The 23,893-nt window shown below is 45.7% G+C and overlaps 2 protein-coding genes across 2 annotated transcripts in view; both read right to left on the bottom strand.

The window, feature by feature from the left end:
* Positions 1-5,264: 5,264 nt before the first annotated feature.
* NPY4R2 (neuropeptide Y receptor Y4-2) lies at positions 5,265-10,990 on the bottom strand. The gene is made up of 2 exons (XM_081191207.1): positions 10,640-10,990; positions 5,265-7,288 (listed from the first exon to the last, which is right to left on the bottom strand). Exon 2 carries the CDS (start codon positions 7,209-7,211, stop codon positions 6,105-6,107), a length of 1,107 nt encoding a protein of 368 aa, XP_081047333.1. The 5' UTR covers positions 7,212-7,288; positions 10,640-10,990; the 3' UTR covers positions 5,265-6,104.
* Positions 10,991-16,162: 5,172 nt separating this feature from the next.
* Positions 16,163-23,893, bottom strand: part of ANTXRL (ANTXR like) — a 52,812-nt gene continuing 45,081 nt past the window's right edge. The window contains exon 18 of the mRNA XM_081191702.1: positions 16,163-17,886. Coding sequence (XP_081047828.1) covers positions 17,659-17,886 — 228 coding nt within the window. The 3' untranslated portion in view covers positions 16,163-17,658. The remainder of the gene's footprint in view (positions 17,887-23,893) is intronic.

Genomic DNA, 23,893 nt, shown 5'->3' with positions numbered 1-23,893 from the left:
CTCAGGTCCACGTCAGTTAATTTAGGCGGGAAACCCTGGGTTGTTGTTGACAGCCGGCTGAAAATAAAAGCAAGCCGGCTGAACTGTTTGCTGTTCAGTTCAGTTCCAGCTTACTTATAAAGAACTACTTGGAGAAATCTCTGTGTTGTCTGCTATGTCCACCCACTACTTAATAGAGTCCCTAAGATGGCTGGCAACTCCCGCCAAATGTATTGCGCCGCTTTCCTTTAGACCACATCAGTGAGGCTGAGGGGGGTCAGGTTGTCTGGGCAGCCCAGGACTAATATACACACTGACCAGGATTGCACCCTGAGGAGCTCATCTGAGTGCTGTTAACGCAGTGGTTTGACTTCACCTCCGGAGTCTCAATCCATTGTCTTTCGAGACAGACGGATGCCTACAACAGTAGGATGCGTTCAAATTCACCACTGAATATAATCAAATGCTTTGATCACTTCCTTTGGGATCCCAAGTGCTATATGATAGGCTGAAATCTTTTATTCCCCCTCCCCCACCATTTATTCACATATAATATTGTTTATTAAAAATTGGTTTAATATGACATAGTGATATGGAATTGCATTAAGGTAAACATGTATTTCGATTGTCTTGCTTACACAAACACACCAAATAAACCGTTCAGATCAACGGAATCATATTTAGCAAGGCTTTTGGCGAAATTCTAGCAACAACAACAATTTGTTTTCGCGTCTTAAAGGTTAATTGCCGCACCCCAGTCTTGTGGAGTCACCTATATGTACTGCCAACCCTAACACAGCATCTTAAATCGATTTCTTATGCTATACTACTCCTGGGGTGGGTGGGAATTAAATAACTTTCCCTTTGCTCCTGTTCCTTTTGAATCAGCTTCTGTATACAGAATAATATTTATTCATGATAGCAATAATCATAATGCAAACTCCTTTCTACTGTCCCAAGCAAACACTGATTAGCTGGACAGAGCCATATAATTTGCTTTTCTAATAAACCAAGGGCCCCTGCACTTCTAAAAACCAGCATCCTGGTTTCAAATCTGCTTTCATATCAGATACAAGAAAAGAGTCGAGTAGCTCCTGTCACTGTTTCCGAGCTTTTAATAGCAGCCTGCGTTGCGCAAATAAATCTAGCGAAGTTTTCCAGTAGCTGGGATTCACTCTCTTCCTAAGTAGGAAGCCTAATAAGGGTTGCCAAGTCGTTACTGGATTGCCAACTGACCAGGAAAAACACCACCACCAATTGGCCTTTCTCTTCACATTCTCCCCTGCAGGGTGTGTTTCGAAATAATCATTTTCTTCTACTGCCATTTCTGAAGCGGCAGCCATTTCTGAAGCAGTACAGTTGTCCTTTCCATCACTTGTCTTCTCCCCAGAGCTGTCAAGCGTCCCTTATTTGGCGGGACAGTCCCTTATCCCAGCGCCATGTCCCACTGCTGTCCCTTATTGATGATGTCTCTTAAATAAGCTACTGAAGGTAATGGGGCCCTTTCTATGTGCAGCTTGCTTTGTCAACAACAAATTGTTGCTTTTTTGTGTGTTGAATATATGCTATATGGTAATTTATGGACCTAATAGGTATGTAAAGCCATTTGCACACAACAAAATATGTATTTTATAACAGTAATTGTTGATCCCTTATTTTGGCTGCGGATCCCTTATTTTCGAGGCTGCTGGTCCCTTATTTTCAAATCTGTAAGTTGACAGCTATGCTTCTCCCCATATCACAAGATCCAGCTTCAGAGTTTAGGTGGGGTGGGGGTTTTTTTGCAACAAGCCTTGAAACAACAGCGAACCAGGGCAAACACTGCAGTTCAGAATGGGGTTACTATTTGCTGCAAACCAATGAATGACGGGGTGGGTTGTGTGCACACAGCCTACAGGCGTGATTAGGTGCCTTAACGAAGACAAAACTGCACGCCACATCCTCAGACTTTGACGGCCAAGCCCCGTGGACAAATATTTCCATTTTGACTCTTTATCGACTTTCCTGGAACATCTGGCTGCTGAATGCTAGGAGATAACGGCTGAGTGAGATGTGCCAGCTGGCAGATCCAGCGTGGCAGTTCGCAGGGGCTGGCTTCCTTTTCTTCTGCGTCTGTGAATATATCTTATATGTTCGAACATTGCCGGTTGACTGTTAGTCCACCGCTGCTAATTTCACCCCCCCCAATTTTTATTAGTTTTCACAATATTATAAACAAACAAACAAACAAACAAACACACAAGACAAACAAACATAGATCATAGCCTTATTGAAAATTACAGTTATTAACTTTGTTAAGTGACTTCCTCGCTTCCCCTTGGTTGAATTTCATTGCATGCCCTTTTAACGGTTTTCCAAATCCCAATTTTTATGAAATTTAACTTAAACATTAACATCCTTGGATCTTCACCTTACCTGATGGAATTAAACATATTAATTCATCACTTAACATAAATAAAATCCTAAGCCCATTAAGTATCTGCAAGCTATGTTCAGTTAGTTTAACTTAACAAATTTTACTAAATAATCATTAAATTTATTCCACTCTTCCTGGTACTCCTCCTCCTTCTGGTTGCGGACTCTTCCGGTTAGGTCGGCTAGCTCTGAAAAATCCATCATCTTCATCTGCCATTTTTTTCAATTCATTATAAATCTTTTCCCAGAAGTCTTTCACCTTGGGCCACCGCTGCTAATTTCAGCTTTGCTTTGTAGGTGCTTGCTAAACGCTTCCTCCAATAGCAAACGTTATAGGCGTTGGCATAAATAGAGGCAAAATGGGGGCACCGAGAAACAAGAAAGATGGGTCCCCGTGCTACAAAACACCAGAGGTTTGGAGAAGTAGAAAATACCTTTTTAAAAAAAACACACAACCCAGAGGTAAGGAAAAAACAAAGAAGCCCAAAAGAGCAGTGTTAGGATTGGTGATGCTTAGAAGCCACTGACAATGGGGTGCAGTTCTTGGGCCCCACAAGCGAGAGAGGTCCCAATCACAGCTGTGTGTCCCTGGGCACAATAGCTTTGCTTTCTTTCCCCCACTTGTGACAGAGCAGGTGTGCTGCTGCTGCCGCGGAATGAAGACGCTCCAGTTGCATCCGCCATTTTTATTTCCCAAGGTGCTTTGCTCATGTGGGTTCTGTCCTCTGCAGTAGCAAAACACCTGCTCAGCAAAATGGTTTTTTAAAAAATAAAAACATTTTTAAAAAAGGAAACATATTGCTGCCACCTGAGGGTGGAGAGCAGAGATGGAATGCATGGAACCCCCTTTGTTTGGGAATGAGGAAAGAAGCCCATTCATTCCCTTCCTGCTACCAGGCAAGGAGGAGGGAGGAAATGACAGGATGATTTTCAATCACACCCACGCACCCCTTTGCAGGTAGCATGAGACCCACCACCTAGATAGAAGGGCAGTGGGGTGGGGGTGGGCATAGGGGTGGGGGTCCCTTAGAGGGCATCTTGCTTAGGAAACCCTCAGACTTGGCAGTACCATTGTCAATCACCCTGGAAAGCCTCTCCTCCTCAGGGAGGGGAGGAGTTGTGAGCAGGAGCCATCCCCTGCCCAGCTGCTCTGGCTGCCGTGCCACGCCCCCCCAGGTGGCCAGCCAATCGGCTGGAGGCTTGGGGGCGGGGTTTAGCCGCTCAAACGCGGCCCGGCAGCGTTCCTCAGCCATTTAGGGAAGCTTTTAATGTTTGATGTATCATAGTATTTTAATATTCTTTTGGAAGCCTCTCTGAGTGGCTGGGGAAACCCAGCCAGATGGGCGGGGTATAAATAATAAATTATTATTATTATTATTATTGTGCGGCTGCTTCTCGTGGATCACCCACCTTCCCTCCCATAGTTCATTGCTTGGTTCTTGACATTGCTATGGACCTGTGGTTGGTCGCCTTGGTTGGCCAAGGGGCCTGGTAGGAATTTTTATCCAACTGGCAAATTGGCACCAGCCACTTGGTTTTTCGCCTGCCTCGTAGCAAATCATCACAACTTTTGGGTATTGGCAGTTAGGCATTGGAATATGGTTGTGTGTTGGAGGGCAGGGTGTGGCCATCGCCTACCCCTCCATTTTATGGGTAAAGGAATCTGGTGGTCATGGATCCTGTCTGACGCCCTTGCTGGTGGCTAGGGCCATGGCACGACCCCCGGTGACATCAGGGGGAGCTTTCAGTTGTATTTGCATCAACAGGCTCCTCCCACTGGTGGTTAACCCTTGATAGACTCACCCCTCCCCGAGGGGGTGGAGTCACGCTCTGTTGTTTTATCCAGGGCCTAAGCCAATACTTCTCACATGCTGTAATCAATAAAGTTGTGGCCTTTTTTAGCCCATTAACCTAATATACCGTGTCCATGTGTGTCTTCATTATCCTCAAGCGGGTGGTGGGTCCTTGAATCACAATGCTGAATGCCGGTTGCAAAAGAAAAAGGGAAAACGGTGGAAGAAGTGGAATTCCCTGCTCATAACAGGGATGGGGAATATTTGGCCCAGCAGCAGGATGCTGCCGGGCTCCAAGTCCCATCGGCTTCGGACAAGATAGCCAATGGATATGGATGATGGATGAGTCTATCTCCAATAACTGCATCCCCTCGCAAAATTGTATTTTAAAATTAAGTTTAAAAACGCGAAAGTTTGGATCGGGCAGCCCTCCAGTGCCAGGTAGCAAAGCAGGTGAAGGATGAGAGTGCAGGAATAGATTTCCTGCTCCTGAAATTCAGGGTCACTGAATGTTCTCATTCCAGGCTATCAAGAGTCACTTCTTTTAGGATGTCAAGATAGCAGTGGAACCTGCAACACTAGGGTTCCGTGTGTGCTATTAAATAAATAAAGCGAAACGACAATTTTTTAAAAAACGGAGGAACAGGATAATTCATGTCCTCTATGCTGCAGGGCGCAAACTCAATTACTTGCCAAATCCTTGGTTCTAAAATGTGTGGGGAGCTTCCAGAACTTGAGTATGGTGGCATTGCTGGACGGAAGATGCTTCACTGGGGCACCGATGGTGGAGTTCAAATGGCAGCGCCCTTCCTGATAGGTGGAGGGGGCATAAGCCCCTGCCGCCTATGGGAACCCAGATCTTAGCCTGACCCTCTTTGGCAAATGGGGAGGCAGCCTGGGATATGGGCTGTGCCAGGGGGCGTAGCTGATGGAGCCGACGGTGGGCTTTCCTCGGATCCGCCTCTTGCCCATTTAAGCAGCCCATACCTGGGGCACAGCCTGTTTCCCCATCCCACCCACCCTCAGTTTAAGCTGATAGTCAATTGCTTTGCTGTGGCTGCTGTGGTTGCACCATTCTTTACAGGGCTGGGTAGGAATTTGCCCACCAGGATAATTGGCACTTACCTGGTGGTTTTGCCTAAAAAAGTAAAGGGACCCCTGACCATTAGGTCAGGTCGTGGCCGATTCTGGGGTTGCGACGCTCATCTCGCTTTATTGGCCGAGGGAGCCGACATACAGCTTCCGGGTCATGTGGCCAGCATGACTAAGCCGCTTCTGGCGAACCAGAGCAGCGCACAGAAACGCCATTTACCTTCCCGCCAGAGCGGTACCTATTTATCTACTTGCACTTGGACGTGCTTCATAGCAATTCCTCACAACTGGTTGCGCATTGGGGGCAATCCCTTGTTTTGGGCAGAGGGGAGGTTGTAGTCCCCACCTGCCCCTCCAAACGTTGGGGTATCCCATTAAAGGGATCCGGGCAGAGTGGCCATGTTTGTTTGCCCAGGTGGGGCCGGGGCCGAAAGCACTCCCCCAGACGGCGGTCCCTGTGGGGGTCACCCTATTGGATGTAAGTCTTAGTGAAGGACCCATTATTAGGAACCCCCACCTGGATTGACCACGCGTCACTTCCAGCAGGCAGGCTGGAAGTATTTAGATTGCCCCAAGCCAAACCTCTTCCATCTGTATTCAATAAAGTTGTGGCCTGTTTTTACCCAAAACCCAGTCTGATTTATATGGGTTGGGGTATGGGAAGTCCGATGCCTTATCCTGCAAGTCTCCTTCAGACAGTTGTCCTCTGCAAATTGGAGAATGGCAGATACTGCAACTTGGTGGTGGTGGTGGTGGTGGTGATGGAGGAGCTAGCAGACATAGGTGAGCTCCAACCCTCAGGACTCTGAAGGTTCAGCCTAGGAGTTAGATAGGATTCTGCTGACAGCTTATCCTCAGTGAATCCTTGGAGAGCTCCATCTGCCTGGTCGATACAGGTATCGTCTCATATTCCTGCGCCGAGGTGCGGTGATGGCAACCCAGAACCAGGGCCTTCACTTCTTTTTTGAAGTTCTTGTTGAGAAAGCCGTAGATGACGGGGTTGATGCAGACTGATGCCATGGCGACCAAATGGCACAGGGAGAAGATCAGATCGTGGATACAGTGGGGGATGATTTTGTAGTTCCAGTCATCAATGGTGTTGAAAACATGAAGTGGCAGCCAGCAGACTGCGAAGGCGGCGACCATTAACGCCAGCAGAATATTGATCTGCTTCAGGTGGCTCGCCCGGCAACTGCACTCATGCTTCTTCTGAAACATGTCCTCCCTCTTCCGGAGGCGCAGGTAGATGTTCAGGTAGCACACCGCAATGAGGAGAAGAGGGATGCAGTACTGCACGAGCAGCAAGACAGTGGTGTAGGTGAGCTTGTAAACCTTCGACGGCCAGGAGGGGAAGCAAACGACCTTGCTCGCCAAAGAATCCGTTCTGCGGAGCTGCTTCGGGAAGTCATCGTCCAAGATGCTGTAAGTGACGAAAGGCAAGGACAAGAAAGAAGCAAAGATCCAAGCGATGGCAATGGCCAGGTAGGCTTGGGAGAGGCTGGGCCTCCAGCCGGTGGGGTTTATGATGAGCTGGCGCCTTTCTAAAGCAATGAGCACAAGCGACAGGATGGAGACGGTCAAAGACGTGCACTGGATGAACAAGGTCACCCTGCACATGGCTTCGCCAAATATCCAGTGCTTCAACAAGACTGTGGTGACAGTGAACGGCAAGCAGAATATGCACATAGTCAAGCTTGAGACTATCAGATTGGCAATAAATACATTGGTGACGGCGGCTTTCTCTTTATGTCTGGCCAGGATACCAATAAAGCACAAGTTTCCTAAAATGCCTACCAGGGTCTCCAAGCTGTAAGAGGCGACTAGAAACAGAGTAATATCTGTGCTGTTTCTACATGGCTGGATGGCGTGGAAAGGGAAACTCCAGTTGCTCTGGGGTGGAGACGATGTGTTAGAAGCCACAGTCCTGTTCATTATGGAGCCAAAGAGGTGTGTCGTCGGTCTGAGGGTTAGGAACTTCCTGTGATCTTACTACAATCTGTCGGGGTGATCTGCAAAAGAGAGAGACGGTTTTATTTCTTACTGACACAGTCTCAACACTGGAGCAGACTAGGGGATGTAAAAACATCTTGCAGCAGTCTCAACTTTCTCAGCGGACTCTGTGCACATCCGCACTGCATTCAAAGCTCTCTTATACCCTCCTTTTAACAATTGTGGGGGATCCTGGCAACGACAGCTTGTTAAAGATGCTGAAGTGTGAGGTCAGTACCCATAACAAACTACACTTCCCAAGATCCTTTGGGGGAAGTCATTGTGGCGTTCGTACGGAGCCCCCGGTTGTCTCACACACTATTGACCCGTACACCACTAATCCGCTGCCACCAACCAGGTCCTGCCTGGTAAAATCATAGAATCATAGAATCACTTCAGTCTCAGTCAGCTTCTCAATTAATGAAGAAGAGTGTATTTTATTTCAGACACAACCAAACTTTTACGGCATTCCAAATGTTGTTGCTCTTTACTTTCATAGTCTTATTTTCCTGTCTCTATCTCTTCTACCTCCCCACACTCAAGAACCCACTGCCCTAACTATCTCTCTATTACCAACTGCCTTTCCCAACCAGCCAACCCGCTAAAACCAACCAACTACCCACCCACAACTCCCAACGAACTCCTCCCAGAGCTGGTTTTATAGTCCCACTGACTCCACCCCCTGGGTCCTGACTGGGCAACCTGTTTAACTATTTCACCTCCAGCACTCTCTCTTATGTTAATGTCACAGTCATGACTGTTAAAAGTGGTACAAGAAAGGGTTTAAACCAGGGGTCGGCAACCTTTTTCAGCTGTGGGCCAGTCCACCGTCCCGCAGACCATGTGGTGGGCCGGACTATATTTTGAAGGGGGGGAAATGAACGAATTCCTATGCCCCACAAATAACCCAGAGATGCATTTTAAATAAAAGGACACATTCTACTCATGTAAAAACACGCTGATTCCTGGACCGTCCGCGGGCCGGATTGAGAAGGCGGTTGGGCCACATCTGGCTCCTGGGCCTTAGGTTGCCTACCCCTGGTTCAAACATAACGGAGTGGCTCTGGCCCTAATGTAAACCGAAAGATTTCTTTTTTTTATAATAAATATTTTATTAAGTTTTAACAATAGAAGAAAATTTAAAAAAAAATACAAAAACAAGGAGAATACAAAGTCACAAAATACAGTACAAAAATACAAACATTAAACACAACAAAAGAAAAAAGGAAAAAAGAAGAAAAAAAGATAAAAACACATATAATGACAAAAGAACAAAAATTCCCTCTTTCTTAATTTCTCATCTTCAATTAACTTATTTTCCCGACTTCCTCACGTCTCCCGTTCTTGTATCCCTTTTAAAAATTAATTCAGCAAATTCATATCCTATTAGTTTATCTGTTATTGATCCAATCTTACATTTTACTTTGTTGCTAGAACCCCTGCGATTCATTTCAATGTCATCAACATTCAAAAATTTTACAATATTTCTGCAAATAAATTTTAAATTTCCTCCAATCTTCTTCCACCGACTCCTCTCCCTGGTCTCGGATTCTGCCAGTCATTTCCGCCATCTCCATATAGTCTATTAGTTGCATCTGCCAGTCTTCCAGCAAACCGAAAGATTTCTGCCCCTGCATAATCTCAAGGTGGATGACACTTGATCAAGTATGACAACACAGACATCTCATGCACAGCTAAACATAGCTTTGAATGGGATTGGGACAGTTTATGATCCCAGCTTCCACTTTCTTTCAACCGGAGACAGGAGACAAGGTCAGCCAGCTCCAGAGATTTATGCTGAGCGGGATTTTGTAGAAAAGTTCCTTTTGGTGTTCTGGACTTTCATAGTCATATTTTAAAAGCCAAGTTTCTTTAAACTGTACGAATTTACTATGAATGCATATTTTGTGACACTCTTTATTTAAATAAGTGCATGTTTAATTATGTAAAATGAAGGCTGAAAATGCACTTTCAGATGATTTCATCCATTTGGAGTTCAGTAAAAATTCCTTTTAGAAAGCCCCAAGGAAAACTGTACACATTTCTTCAAATCCAAATTTCTCTGTGTATGCCTTAGAACTGATCTTGTAACTTAAAGAAATCAAATCATACACATAAGACACTGATGGGTTGCGCTGTTTGAACGTTCCTCTTAAGGCTTGCTTCCCCTAGACTTACCTAAATCTTACACGTTATCTTTCAGCAAACACAGAAATACTCATTTTCTCTACTCATTCAGGGTCTCTACTCTCACTACCTGCCATCCAACAACAAAACAACAACAACAACATCATAATAAGCCTTAAAGATCTATGTTGTGTTCAGGAGAGAAAGAAGTTTCAGTATTGCCAGTCTATGTTTCAGAATGATCAGTTGCCAGAAGGTTCTGAAGGCACAGGGATAGAAATATCTGATTTTGTTAAAATCTGTTAAAATTATAGCATGGTTTCACTGCTTCCATGGCTTTAAATGCCTTGGGGAAAAACAGCAAGGCATATCCTACCATAACATTTCTACTTGCGGGTTCTCTGTGCCATCCGTGGCATACATTATATTCCTTTCCCAGGGCCACATAAAGGACCAGGGTGCCACCATCCTCAATCATATACGGAACACAGAAATGCTCTCTTTTCCTTCACCTATAAACCACATTCCTCCCCCGTCTGTCTTCACATACACAATGCGCTCTGAGGGCGACTCCTGTGCGCCTGATTCTGATGCCTCCTTGGAAAATACAAACTATTTATTTGTTTGTTTGTTTGGAAAAATCACAATCTTAGCAGGGGTTTCATTGTTCTTTCAGGGTGCTAACTCTGGTGTGGAGAGAGTGGCCACACAGGGAATTTCCAAGAAACCCGTCCGTCGCTCCTGTCTGGCTTATTAACGATCGTTGTAAGCCACTCCGGGAGCCCTTTTTTGACCAAAGAGTGGGTTAAAAATACTTTTTAAAAAATCAATAGTTAGTGGATAGCATACCACTAATTCTAGAATGTTCTAGGGGCATGGGCAGCAAGTGGATTTTCTGGCTTATCTTCGCCAGCCACTTCTAAGTGCTTTTTTCCATGCTCTTGTGGAGGCTGAGTGGGGAAAGTACCGTATTTTTCGCTCTATAAGATGCACCAGACCACAAGACGCACCTAGTTTTTGGAGGAGGAAAACAAGAAAAAAAATATTCTGAATCTCAGAAGCCAGAACAGCAAGAGGGATCGCTGCGCAGCGAAAGCAGCAATCCCTCTTGCTGTTCTGGCTTCTGGGATAGCTGTGCAGCCTGCATTCGCTCCATAAGACGCGCACACATTTCCCCTTACTTTTTAGGAGGGAAAAAGTGAGTCTTATAGAGTAAAAAATAAGGTATGTGCAAAAAGACTTACCTTTGATACCCCCCAGGAGCATATCTGCTGCAAACATACACCAGGAATCTCCACCGGCAGAATCAAATGAGCAACAGGCCAGCAAAACCCGCATCCGATCACCTTCCTGGGCTTTAAAACTCGTCCCTCTCTTTTCTCTTTCATTGTGAAAAAATGGGTGCCAGCTCTTCGCCTCAATCTCTCTACCTCCAAAGGGACTTTAGTCCTGGAGTTTTGATGGGAATGCAAATCTCTGGCTCCCTCTTGTTGTCTCCTTAGAAAAGAAGCAAACTCTTAGCTGCAGGAGAAAGAGAGAAGGAACATGCAAATGATGTGAAGCAGCGAGTCAATGAGCATGGCAGCCAAATGAGTATAAACAACTCAGATTGGCTGCATTCATCCTTATATGCAGCCTGGGCATTGCAATCTGGGGTGGTGGTTTTTTTGGTCACCAACGGGGCATCTTTGATCTGTTTACCAGATGGCTCTGCAGAAAGTCACTCCCAGCATCAAGGCTTGGCACATCAGCCAGGGGTGGGGTTTTGCCTTACAATGACTCAGAGTCAGACCAAGGCTTGGAGCACCCAAGGGAATCAGTCCAGCTGGGGCAAATGGGACAGCAAGACAGTGGTACCTCGGGTTATAGACACTTCAGGTTACAGACTCTGCTAACCCAGAAATAGTACCTCGGGTTAAGACCTTTGCTTCAGGGTGAGAAATCGTGCTCCGGCGGCACGGCGGCAGCAGGAGGCCCCATTAGCTAAAGTGGTGCTTCAGGTTAAGAACAGTTTCAAGTTAAGAACGGACCTCCAGAACAAATTAAGTTCTTAACCTGAGGTACCACTGTAATAGTAGTAGTAGTAGTAATAATAATAATAATAATAGTAATAATACTTTATTATTTATACCCTGCCACCTGGCTGGGTTTCCCCAGTTGCTCTGGGCGGCTCCCAACAGAACACTAAAAACAGAATAAAACATCAACCATTAAAAACTTCCCTAAACAGGGCTGCCTTCAGATGTCTTCTAAAAGTCAGATGGTTGTTTATTTCCTTGATATCTGACAGGAGGGCGTTCCACAGGGAAGGCGCCACTACCGAGAAGGCCCTCTGCCTGGTTCTCTGTAACCTGGCTTCTCACAATGAGGGAACCGCCAGAAGGCACTCGGCGCTGGACCTCCGTGTCCGGGCTGAGCGATGGGGGTGGAGACGCTGCTTCAGGTATATAGGACCGAGGCAGTTAAAGGTCAGCACCAACACTTTGAATTGTGCTTGGAAATGTACTGGGAGCCAATGTAGGTCTTTCAAGACTGGTGTTACGTGGTCTCGGCAGCTGCTCCCAGTCACCCGTCTAGCTGCCGCATTCTGGATTAGTTGTAGTTTCTGGGTTATCTTCAGAGGCAGCCCCACACAGAGCACATTGCAGTAGTCCAAGCAGGAGATTACTAGAGCATTCACCACTCTGGCGAAACAGTCTGCAGGCAGGTAGGGTCTCAGCCTGCATACCAGATGGAGCTGGTAGACAGCTGCCCTGGATACAGAATTGACCTGCGCCTCCATGGACAGCTGTGAGTCCAAAATGCAAGCAAATGAGAGCTACACAGGAGGAACATGAAGCACTCGATAGAAGTCATGTTGCTGTTCTTCGGACAACTATCCAGGAGGGTAATCAAAGGCTCCTAACTTCCATGTGTCCTGCTTTTCCTGGGACAGTCCCGGAATTACAGAAGCCGTCCCGGTTTTTGATTTGACCCCGGAATGTCCCGATTTTCCTTTTTCCTCCCTTTCACATAAAAGGTAAAGGGTAAAGGGACCCCGACCGTTAGGTCCAGTCATGGCCGACTCTGGGGTTGCGGCGCTCATCTCGCTTCATTGGCCGAGGGAGCCGGCATACAGCTTCCGGGTCATGTGGACAGCATGACTAAGTCGCTTCTGGCGAACCAGAGCAGCGCACGGAAACGCCGTTTACCTTCCCGCCGGAGCGGTACCTATTTATCTACTTGCACTTTGACGTGCTTTCGAACTGCTAGGTTGGCAGGAGCAGGGACCAAGTAATGGGAGCTCACCCCATTGCGGGGATCTGAACCGCCAACCTTCTGATCGGCAAGCCCTAGGCTCTATGGTTTAACCCACAGCGCCACCGTGCAATGAATGTTGGCTCCCTAGTATGGACTCCCCTCACTGGTCGAAAGCCCTGCCTCTTCTCAAATTATTGTTCTCCCCAAAATTTTGCCCAATCAGTTCTTTTCCACTCTAGCGTAAGACAAAGGATGATGAATTAAAGGCTCCTGGACCACACAGAAACACCAGCTGGGACTGGAGTTAGGGGTTAAGCTCAGTGCCGGATTTATGTATAAGCTAAACAAGCTATAGCTTAGGGCCCCACTTTCTTGGTGCCCCCCAAAAAGTTTAAAGGAAGAAAACTGGATGTACATTTCCAAAATATAAGATAAAAAACAAATAAAATAAAACCTACATACAGCAACAGTGTTTTGTGTTGTGTAGGCTCCTGTGATGTAAGTAATGGGCCCCGCCTGCTAGCCTGCTCCCTAAAATATCACTGGTTTGCTCATTTCTATATATAGAGTGCCTACATTCTGCATGGACTGGTTGTATGGCAACATGTGCAAATGGCTTTAGATACCTATTAGGTCCATAAATTAAAGGGTAAAGGTAAAGGACCCCTGACAGTTAAGTCCAGTCGCAAACGACTCTGGGGTTGCAGCGCTCATCTCGCTTTACAGGCCAAGGGAGCCGACATTTGTCCGCAGACAGTTTTTCTGGGTCATGTGGCCAGCATGACTAAGCCTCTTTTGGCAAAACCAGAGCAGCGCACGGAAACGCCGTTTACCATAAACGCCCTAGGTCCATAAATTACCATATATAGCATATATTCAACACAAAAAAACAGCAACAATTTGTTGCTGAGGAAGAACAGCTGGACATATAAAGGGCCTCATTCCCTTCAGTAGCTTAGGGCCTCATCAAACCTAAATCTGCCCCTGGTAAAACTTAATATTTTGTTCACCTGTCAACCCCAACAAGGAGTCATCAACTGCAGGGGTCACTTCTGTGAGCTCCTTTTTCCATTCATTTGGTTTCATCTCGATTTATTAGAAGCTCAAGTGTGCATTCCTCTTTTAATATAGCATCTCGTATCATGTTGACTTTGTGGTCCTTTCTGTAAGATACGCTGGTGTGGTTGCCACCTAGTGGCCAAAAGGCAAAAGTGTTCCTTGAGAAAAAACGGAATTACAGTGGTACCTCGGGTTACATACACTTGAGGTTACTTACGCTTCAGGTTACACACTCTGCTAACCTAGAAATAGTGTTTCAGGTGAAGAACTTTGCTTCAGGATGAGAACAGAAATCGGGCTCCGGCAGCGCAGCGGCAGCAGGAGGCCCCATTACCTAAAGTGGTGCTTCAGGTTAAGAACAGTTTCAGGTTAAGTACGGACCTCCAGAACGAATTAAGTACTTAAGCTGAGGTACCACTGTACTATACAGTCATACCTTGGGTTGAATGCACTTCAGGTTGAGTGCTTTCAGGTTGCGCTCTGTGGCAACCCGGAAGTAACGGAGCACGTTACTTCTGGGTTTTGCCGCTCGCGTATGCGCAGACGCTCAAAATGACATCACACACATGCGTGGAAGCACAAAACGCAACCCGCGCATGCACCATCGCGTTTTACTTTCTGTTCAGGATGCGAACGGGGCTCCGGAACGGATCCTGTTCGCATCCCAGGGTACCACTGTGCAGTCATACATACAGCCGCTTCAGGTTGCATTTTTTTGGGTTGCAGACCGCCGAAACCCAGAAGTACCGAAACGGGTTGCTTCCGGGTTTTGGCGATCGCGCATGTGCAGAAGCACTAAGTCGTGCTTTGTGCATGCGCAGAAGCGCCGAATTGCAACCTGCGCGTGCTCAGATGTGCAGACGCAGGTTGTGAACGTGCATCCCGCACGCATCACGTTTGCAATCCGTGCGTCCACTGTACTGTGTTTTGAGGCCTGTGGTTTTTTCAGGGGTTGTTCTAACCTGCACACCAGACTGAAAAGTGTATAACACAAACTAATAAACTAAACCAGGTATTGGATTGTTCAGCATCTTTATGAACAACTTGGACGAAGGAATTGAGGGGATGCTCATCCAATTTGCAGTTGATACCAAACTGGGAGGAGTAGCTGATGCTGCAGCAGACAGAACCGGGATTCAATATGACCTTCCACAGCTTGGTTTACTGGGACCAAACTAACCAAAGGAATTTCAGTAGGGACAAATATCAGGTTGTGCACTTTTGCAGGAATAACCGGCTGCACAAATACAAGATGGGGGATACCTGGCTCACTAGCAGTACGTGTGAAAAGGATCTAGGGGTCTTGGTGGACCACAAGCTTAACGTGAGTCAACAGTGCGATGCAGCAGCAAAAAACAGCATCAACAGAAGTATAGCATCCAGATCAATAGGTAAAGGGTAAAGGGACCCCTGACCATTAGGTCCAGTCGTGGCTCTGGGGTTGCGGCGCTCATCTTGCTTTACTGGCCAAGTGAGCTTCCGGGTCATGTGGCCAGCATGACTAAGCCGCTTCTGGCGAACCAGAGCAGCACACGGAAACGCCGTTTACCTTCCCGCTGGAGCGGAACCTATTTATCTACTTGCACTTTGATGTGCTTTCAAACTGCTAGGTGGGCAGGAGCAAGGACCGAGCAACAGGAGCTCACCCCGTCACAGGGATTCGAACCGCTGACCTTCTGATTGGCAAGTCCTAGGCTCTGTGGTTTAACCCACAGCGCCACCCACGACCCTGTCCAGATCAACAGTCCCACTCTATTCTGCCTTGGTCAGACCATATCTGGAATACTGTGTCTAATTTTTTTCTCTCTCTGTGTGTGTGTGTGTGTGTGTGAGAGAGAGAGAGAGAGAGAGAGAGAGAGAGAGAGAGAAAGAAAGAAAGAAAGAAAGAAAGAAAGAAAGAAAGAAAGAAAGAGTGTTTTAGCTGTCGAGTGCCTGGGCCTCCCTCTTGGTTACTGACAGTAGACAGTCCGACCTGCCACAAACCGTTGGTGTGAAAGGAAAGGAAATAATTCTTGGTTTGTTCAGTATCAATTTTTGTGGCTGCAGGAACGACAGAGACTTGGAGAGGGATAGTTTGACTCAGCAATGAGAAAGAGAGCGAGAGAGGTTTTGGCAAGACCTCAGTCCAGGGCTATTTTTAAGCTCAGTTGGTTCCAAGGTCACTTCCTCCACCATCTGTAATTGCTGGTTTTGTGTGCATGTTAAGAATTTGTGTGCACATTGCAAACTCTGCATTGTTTTGTTCAAGACACCGAGCGAGAGAGAAGCAGTGGCTGAAGAAGCCTGGAAAAAGCATTAAGGAAATAAACAAATGTGAATTAAGGAACAGGGCAAGGTGGCCAGGACAGCCAACTCTTCCCCTTATTGATCTTACAAATCCCCCCCCCCCAGTAAACAAACTCAGTAACAACAATAGGAACGCAGGTAGAAAGTCAGAATTATCTTTTTCTTAATTCACCAAGACAATCTGTAGCTAATTTAGCAGTTTTATTGCTATTTTAAAATCCATGAGAACTACATAAAAGTTTGGATTATGAAATATTTTTTGCTACATAGCTTTCATCGCCACATACTTACCCTTGCAGATGTTGCTAACGAGATGTGCACAATGCACAAATCTTACACAAGTATAACATTGGAAGCACTTCGTTACTTACAGAAAGTTGTATACAAGATGGACCAGTGGACAGCATTCAATGACCTGCTCTGACACATACCCTATTTAAATTCTCAAGACGCTACACAGCCAAACGCCGTCTTTTTACTTTCTCAAAACCCCTCACCAGGCCACAACTGCAACGCGTATGCCTTTTTAAAAAAAGGCCATCTGTATAATCCTCCTCTTTTAATTTATTTTGTTATCGTGTATCTTTTACAGTTTTGTTGCGCGTGCACAAATCCCTGGCCCTCTTGGTGCTATTAATACTTTGCATAGATTTGCATGATTCAGTTGGATGAAGCTCTTAAAAACGCAGAAAAAGTACCAATGTTTCCCCCCCTAGCCCAGCTCAAAGCTGGAGAGTCATTTGATAACAGCACATGCAGCATGATCGCACCTGAACTGATAATTGTGTGGCGCCTTTGACGCACATTTGCCTGCAGTACTATTTAATAAGTTATTTTGACTGTCCAGCAGTAAAGTAGAAGGTGTACCATCTCTTCCACATCTATCTTTCTTTTCTATGCATGGAAGCAGAACAGTTTTATCAGTGAATAAAAAACAGGAACGATACTATATTGGAAAGGAGACGCCCAGCTGAATTTATCAGAAGACTGGCGCCCATCGACGAAGGATGCAATGCAATGGAAGTCCAACGGAAGTCGGTTTATGTGCAAAATGACCCCCCCCTCGTACCCTGCAAGAGTTGCTGCCTGGTAGTTGCTGCCCCATCAACTGTAAGGTGCAAAGAAATGGGAGACTTGGGAAGCTTTCTGAATTTTCCTCGCTACCGAATCCAAAACGAGCAAATGTTTAAGACACCGCCGCAACATGAAGTCGTTACTTTAGTCAGCTTAAAATTAGCAGGACCTTCCCGGTGGCATTGAAAGAACCTGAGACAGTGGGGGGGGGGATTTACAGAATCTAGCTTCCACTTAATCGGACCCTTCCTAGCATTACCATTAGGGATAGCAAAATTATTCGCGGGGAAACCTAACCCCATTCACCAGCGCAGGCTATTGCCATCTGGCTAACGACTTATAAAACATATCGAGGGTATGTGTGTGTGAATCATTAATGCATAATCTATTATCACTCACTGCCTGGATATTTTTCTTTTGTCAAATACCCAGCAGTTCCCAAAATTCAATCATGGAATGTTTATACGGCACTTGTGGCATAAATATACTTGACAGTACAAAAGGACGCCTGGCATTTTGTTCTGCTTTTTTGCTGACCAGCAACAAACTCTTGATTATAAACTAAGACTGGATATGCTCTGCTCCCATCTTGGTTCCCCACGCTTCAAGCCAGAAGCTGAGGTGGAGGGCGGGATGGAGGGGGCCCTGGTGGACATCTCGAAGGGGGAGGCGCAGGAGGAAGTTGCCTGCAGGGAGGGGGCTGCATTGGCGCTGGAGAAGATGGGCTTCTTGGAGCGTTGTTGAGGGTGTGGTGTTCTCTTGGCTGCTGAGGTGTGCTGTACGAGATGACCGTCCCATCTGATTTCACTCTGGTGAAATTTATGCATCGTCCCTGTAGAGGCAAACAAAGGGAAGGTTATTCTTTCCAAGTACCGACATCATTCTTTCCGCTATTTTTTTGGTAATACCTTGGTTTTCAACCTTAATCCGTTCTGGAAGCCGGTTCCAAAACCAAAGCGTTCCAAAGCCAAGGCGCGTTTTCCCACAGAAAGTAATGCAAAATGGATTAATCTGTTCCAGACTTTTAAAAACAACCCCTAAAACAGCAGTTTAAGATGGATTTTACTATCTAGCGAGACCACTGATCCACAAAATGAAAGCAATAAACAATGTATTGAAGTCACACAATCAATCAATCAATCAATCAATCAATCAGTAGCTGAACTGGGTTTCACACAGTCACAAAAACAAAAACAAAAGAGCAAAAATAAATAAAGAATAAATAGCAAAAACAGACAGACCTCAGCGTAACACTCAAAACGGAAGTGTGGCACTCAAATCAGAGCACGTTCAGCTTCCAAAAAATGTTTGAAAACTGGAACACTTACTTCTGGGTTTGCAGTGTTTGGGTTCCAAGTTGTTTGAGTACCAAGGCGTTTGAGAACTAAGGTACCACTGTAATCCTTTAATTGGTTAGTCATCAATACAGCACTACCAACGCACAGTGCTAACTAACTGCCCCTTTCCTTGGGATATATGAATCCAGGGGGAGCCACATCCGCAACTAACAGCCTAATTAAAAGATTAGGCTCATGTCTCATAGACCTGTTAATTTGGCACCGCGAGGCCTTTATGGCAGATATGCCGATGCCAACATACAGGGCAGGATCCACAAGTCATCTGCCAAGCCCTGGCAAACCCTAAGTAACTATGAAGCCTGTGTTTTACATAGTCCATTACTTCTGAATGGATGAGCAGCTGCGGCAGCTTTCAGGCAGAAACATGCTGCTGTGAACCTGTGGCTCTTGGCTGATAGCTGTTGAAACTGCTCCCACAAGTCAAAATAACCCCAAAGGCTAGTGTGGCATCCGGGCTCCAGGTACGCCTGATGTTTTCTGGTTCTGCAGGCTTGTGGTGCATGGTAATCTGAAATCCACCAAGCGGCCATTCCGTCTCAGCCGCCTGACCTCAAAACAGGAGCACTTTTTACTTTTGAGAATTAATTTGGTTAATGCTACATGGGATGCAGTGGGGTGGAATCACACCCATTTCATTTTTACTTGAAACTTTTAACTCCACAATGAAATAATACTCCAACTGCTTTGCCTAGGCAAACTCGGCCCTCCAGATGTTCTGGGACTACAACTCCCATGGTCCCTAGCTAACAGGACTAGTGGTCAGGGATGATGGGAACTGTAGTCCCAAAACATTTGGAGGGCTGAGTTTGCCTATGCCTGCTCTAGTAGAATGGATCGTACCGGGTTACAGCACATTGGTAAGAGAGGGGTGTGTGAGGGGGATTCCATTTTAAAAGACAGAGACAAAGACACATCAGTCGTGTTACCGATTGCTCTGCGATTAACAAGATGCTTCTTAATCTTTGCTAATGCCTGGATTATTATTATTTCAAAGCTTAGAAGCACTGCTGCCTGACGCTAGCTTTTGCTTTCTGCCTCCTTCGCTGCACCAAATATATTCACAGTCCATAATCAAAGCGAATCCTGTAGGATGATCACTTTGCATTACTTTCACTTCAATTAAACTGATGGGCAACGTCAAACTATTGCCAGTTCCTGCCACACCACTTGATTTGTCGGACAGATGGGTAATTTAAAGGCCAAGTGCTACGTTTGTCTTGGAAAATAAAGCTGGACTGGAACGCCTGACACAAAACTGGCCCGGTCATCAACAGATCTAGTGTGACATTTCCTTGCAAAATATCGCAGGAGTCTCGTCTCGTTTTGTACTGTGGTGCTCAAAGAAGATGAGACTTCAAGAAATCAAGATGAATTTCAGCCTTGTATTACTACAAGGGTGAAAGATAGCAACAAATAATTAATAATTCTTTTAATTTTGATGCCAGCCTGCATTCACCAGAACATTTAAGGGGTTTTGGGGCCTGTACTTATATGAGAGCAAGCCCAATTGAACTTATTTCAGAATAGCCATGCACAGAAATGTGCTCCTAGTTGCACAATGTAAATGTAAGCCAGCGCTGTCATTCTTTTTACAAGAATGGCAAATCCCAGCAGGGATAAGTCAATTTTAAAGCCGCCATATGAAAAACCCGTGAGACAGCAATGGCGCTTTATCCTGCGTTGGTTCAGCATAATCTGTTCTCAACCTCTTTCTTCTGTAAAAGCAGCCTGAGGAGCGCTCCAGGGCTGGCTTTGCTTAGCAAAGGGAAAATTCGGCCAAGGTGGACTATTGAAAAGAGACTTGGGTAGCATAAGTGGCAGAGGCACTAAGCTTCTAAACAGGAAGTCCCCTGCTCAACAGAAACTGCCCTCCGTATTTGACACATTGCCCAAAGCCAAAATAAGAATCACAGCGAAGACATGAAGCCTGCCACCTTCAAAGGCACATCTTGCTAGGGATGCGCAACAGGGCCTTCTTAGTGATGGCTGCTCCCAGGTTTTGGATCTCACTTCCTAGAGAAGCTAGACTGGCTCCTTCTTTGTTGTCCTTCCACTGACAGATGAATAGTTATTTTAACTCTCTGGGGAACTGATTGCTTTTAAGGGAAGGGCTAATAGTGTGCTGTTCCTTTATTTTTGGTTTAGTGCCTGCATTTCAGTACAGTGGTACCTGAGGTTAAGTACTTAATTCGTTCCGGAGGTCCGTTCTTAACCTGAAACTGTTCTTAACCTGAAGCACCACTTTAGCTAATGGGGTCTCCTGCTGCTGCCGCGCCACCGGAGCACGATTTCTGTTCTCATCCTGAAGCAAAGTTCTTAACCTGAAGCACTATTTCTGGGTTAGCGGAGTCTGTAACCTGAAGCGTATGTAACCTGAGGTACCACTGTGTAGGATGATGATTGATTACTATGTATTATACACATTTCTTATTATTATGCAAATTCATTATACAAATCCCATAACTAATCATAATTTTAGTAGTAAAGGTAAAAGGACCCCTGACAGTTAAGTCCAGTCACGAATGACTCTGGGGTTGCGGCACTCATCTCACTTTACAGGCCAAGGGAGCCGACGTTTGTCCGCAGACAGTTTTTCTGGGTCATGTGGCCAACATGACTAAGCCGCTTCCGGCAAAATCAGAGCAGCGCACGGAAATGCCGTTTACCTTCCTGCCAGAGTGGTACCTTTTTATCTACTTGCACTTTTTGGCGTGCTTTCGAACTGCTAGGTTGGCAGGAGCAGGGACTGAGCAATGGGAGCTCACCCTGTTGTGGGGATTCAAACCGCCGACCTTCTGATCGACAAGCCCAAGAGGCTCAGTGGTTTAAACCACAGCGCCACCCGCATCCAATTTTAGTAGTACATTGCCTTAATTCCATAGACAGTTTAATTGCTTTTTAACAGTAACAATAATTACATGCTTTTAAAAAGCTATGTGTGAATTTATCTCTATTTTTAAAATATCTTAAAAAATAAAGAAATTGTCCAGTAGCACCTTAGAGACCAACTAAGTTTGTTCTTGGTATGAGCTTTCGTGCACATGAAAGCTCATACCAAGAACAAACTTACAGTCATACCTTGGGTTACGAACATTGCGGGTTGCGCGTTTTCAGGTTGCGGACTGTGCCGAACCCAGAAGTACCAGAATGGGTTACTTCCGGGTTTTGGCACTCGCGCATGCGCAGAAATACCACATCATGTCACGCGAGTGTGCAGACGTGGTGCTTCAGGCTGCGAATACTGCGGTTGCGAGCGTGCCTCCCGCATGGATCACGTTCGCAACCTGAGGTATGACTGTAGTTGGTCTCTAAGGTGCTACAGTGGTACCTCAGATTACATATGCTTCAGGTTACAGGCTCTGCTAACCCAGAAATATTGCTTCAGGTTAAGAACTTTGCTTCAGGATGAGAACAGAAATCGTGCTCCAGCGGCGCGGCAGCAGTGGGCGGCCCCATTAGCTAAAGTGGTGCTTCAGGTTAAGAACAGTTTCACGTTAAGTACGGACCTCTGGAACGAATTAAATACTTTACCCGAGGTACCACTATACTGGACAATTTTTTTATATATTTCTACTGCGTCAGACCAACACGGCTACCTACCTGAATTTTAAATATCTGTGAGATGCCTGGTTCTGGAGAAAAGGTGAGATATGAATAAATAAAAACAAAACAAAACAATAACCGGAAGCGTTTCCAGTCAAAATGGAACCAGGGTGGCCACACAAGGCCCGTCACATAAAAAAAAATATCTGAAAAAGACAGGGCTTGTCTGTAAAGATTTGACGTCTCGATCTCAGGAATGCCACTTTGCAGCAGTAACATTTAGAGCGGCTTACTGAATGGATACCTTGCCAACAAAGGTCTGTATAGTTAAAGCTATGGTTTTCCCAGTAGTGATGTATGGAAGTGAGAGCTGGACCATAAAGAAGGCTGATCGCCAAATAACTGATGCATTTGAATTATGGTGCTGGAGGAGACTCTTGAGAGTCCCATGGACTGCAAGAACATCAAGCCTATCCATTCTGAAGGAAATCAGCCCTGAGTGCTCACTGGAAGGACAGATCCTGAAGCTGAGGCTCCAATACTTTGGCCACCTCATGAGAAGAGAAGACTCCCTGGAAAAGACCCTGATGTTGGGAAAGATGGAGGGCACAAGGAGAAGGGGACGACAGAGGACGAGATGGTTGGACAGTGTTCTCGAAGCTACCAGCATGAGTCTGACCAAACTGCAGGAGGCAGTGGAAGACAGGAGTGCCTGGTGTGCTCTGGTCCAGGGGGTCACGAAGAGTCGCACACGACTAAACAACTAAACAACAACAACTGAATGGATGCCCGTCTCCGCATTTTTCAGTTTCTGTGCCCTGAACTGCAAGGCCTCTGGTTTAGAAATACTTCACACTGCCCGTCTCTGTAGGAACTTGCTGAGGAGACGCTGCTTCGGACGAAAGCAACATGCGCCTCTCTGCTCTAAGTTAGCAGCCCTGGGCACTTGGCAAACGCATCTCATATCTGTCAGCTGATGATACCAACACAATGAAGTCCAGGAGGTTATTCTTTCTGATGGGCAGGTCCTTGCCGGGTTGGCTCTGTCTGGCTTGCGGTGCCAGCAAAGCAGAAAAGAAGGTGATGAGATTTATTGTTAAGATAGACGGACTTGGAATAAAGTTGATCACTGGCAATTCATGTTAACTAGATGGCCTGTATCGGAGGTTGTGCTTTAAGGAAATTGATGCTTGCTAAAAGCCATGGGCTGGCTGTCACGGCCGATTAAAAAACCTCCCTTGCTTCCCGTGGTATTTTACTGATTATCATGGAGAGCAGAGCTGGAAATTAGGAAGCCAGTGGCGCAGTTGGTCACTTAATGTATGCCTGGGTTAACTCACACCAGTTTGCAGCTTGCAAGAAACAAAGCCTTGGGTTTAGAAATCAGTTTTTGCCTCAGCGTTAATCAAAAGGGCGATTAAAACAGCTGCAACTTAAAGACAGTAGTGTGTTTTTCAGTCATGCCTGCTTTCTCTAACCCAACTCTTCACAGCTGAAAAGGTAGAAAAAATAACAGTTTCTATAACTGGGCTTCTGCTAATTGCTAAGTGCATTTATGCAGTACGATTTATCAGAGGAAACAAAAAAATGGGAGGGCCTTTATAGATCTATATTTAACCAAATCTTTCCCCACATGAGCACAATCAACTGACATTTGCACTGAAAAAAGGCAGTTACTTCACATATTTAATAAAACATTTTAGAATGCTAATCCACACATCCCTGAAAATTATTTTTTGTTAAATTATTTTTTATAAGCTGGACTGTCTCAGAGGATCAGACGCTCCAATTCTTCAGGTCACAGAAACGGTGAGCCTCAGAACATGAGCAGCTCTAGAATTATTAGCATCAAACTGGGTGATGGGGTTTTTGCGGAAGTTTGTCCTCAGCTCAGTAATGTCCATAGGTAAAGGTAAAGGGACCCCTGACGGTTAGGTC

This window comes from Podarcis bocagei (assembly GCF_964188305.1).
Source record: "Podarcis bocagei genome assembly, chromosome: 4".
Lineage (NCBI taxonomy): Eukaryota > Metazoa > Chordata > Lepidosauria > Squamata > Lacertidae > Podarcis > Podarcis bocagei.
The sequence above is the reverse complement of the archived record's forward strand: the minus strand, read 5'-3'. Positions and strand labels throughout refer to the sequence as shown.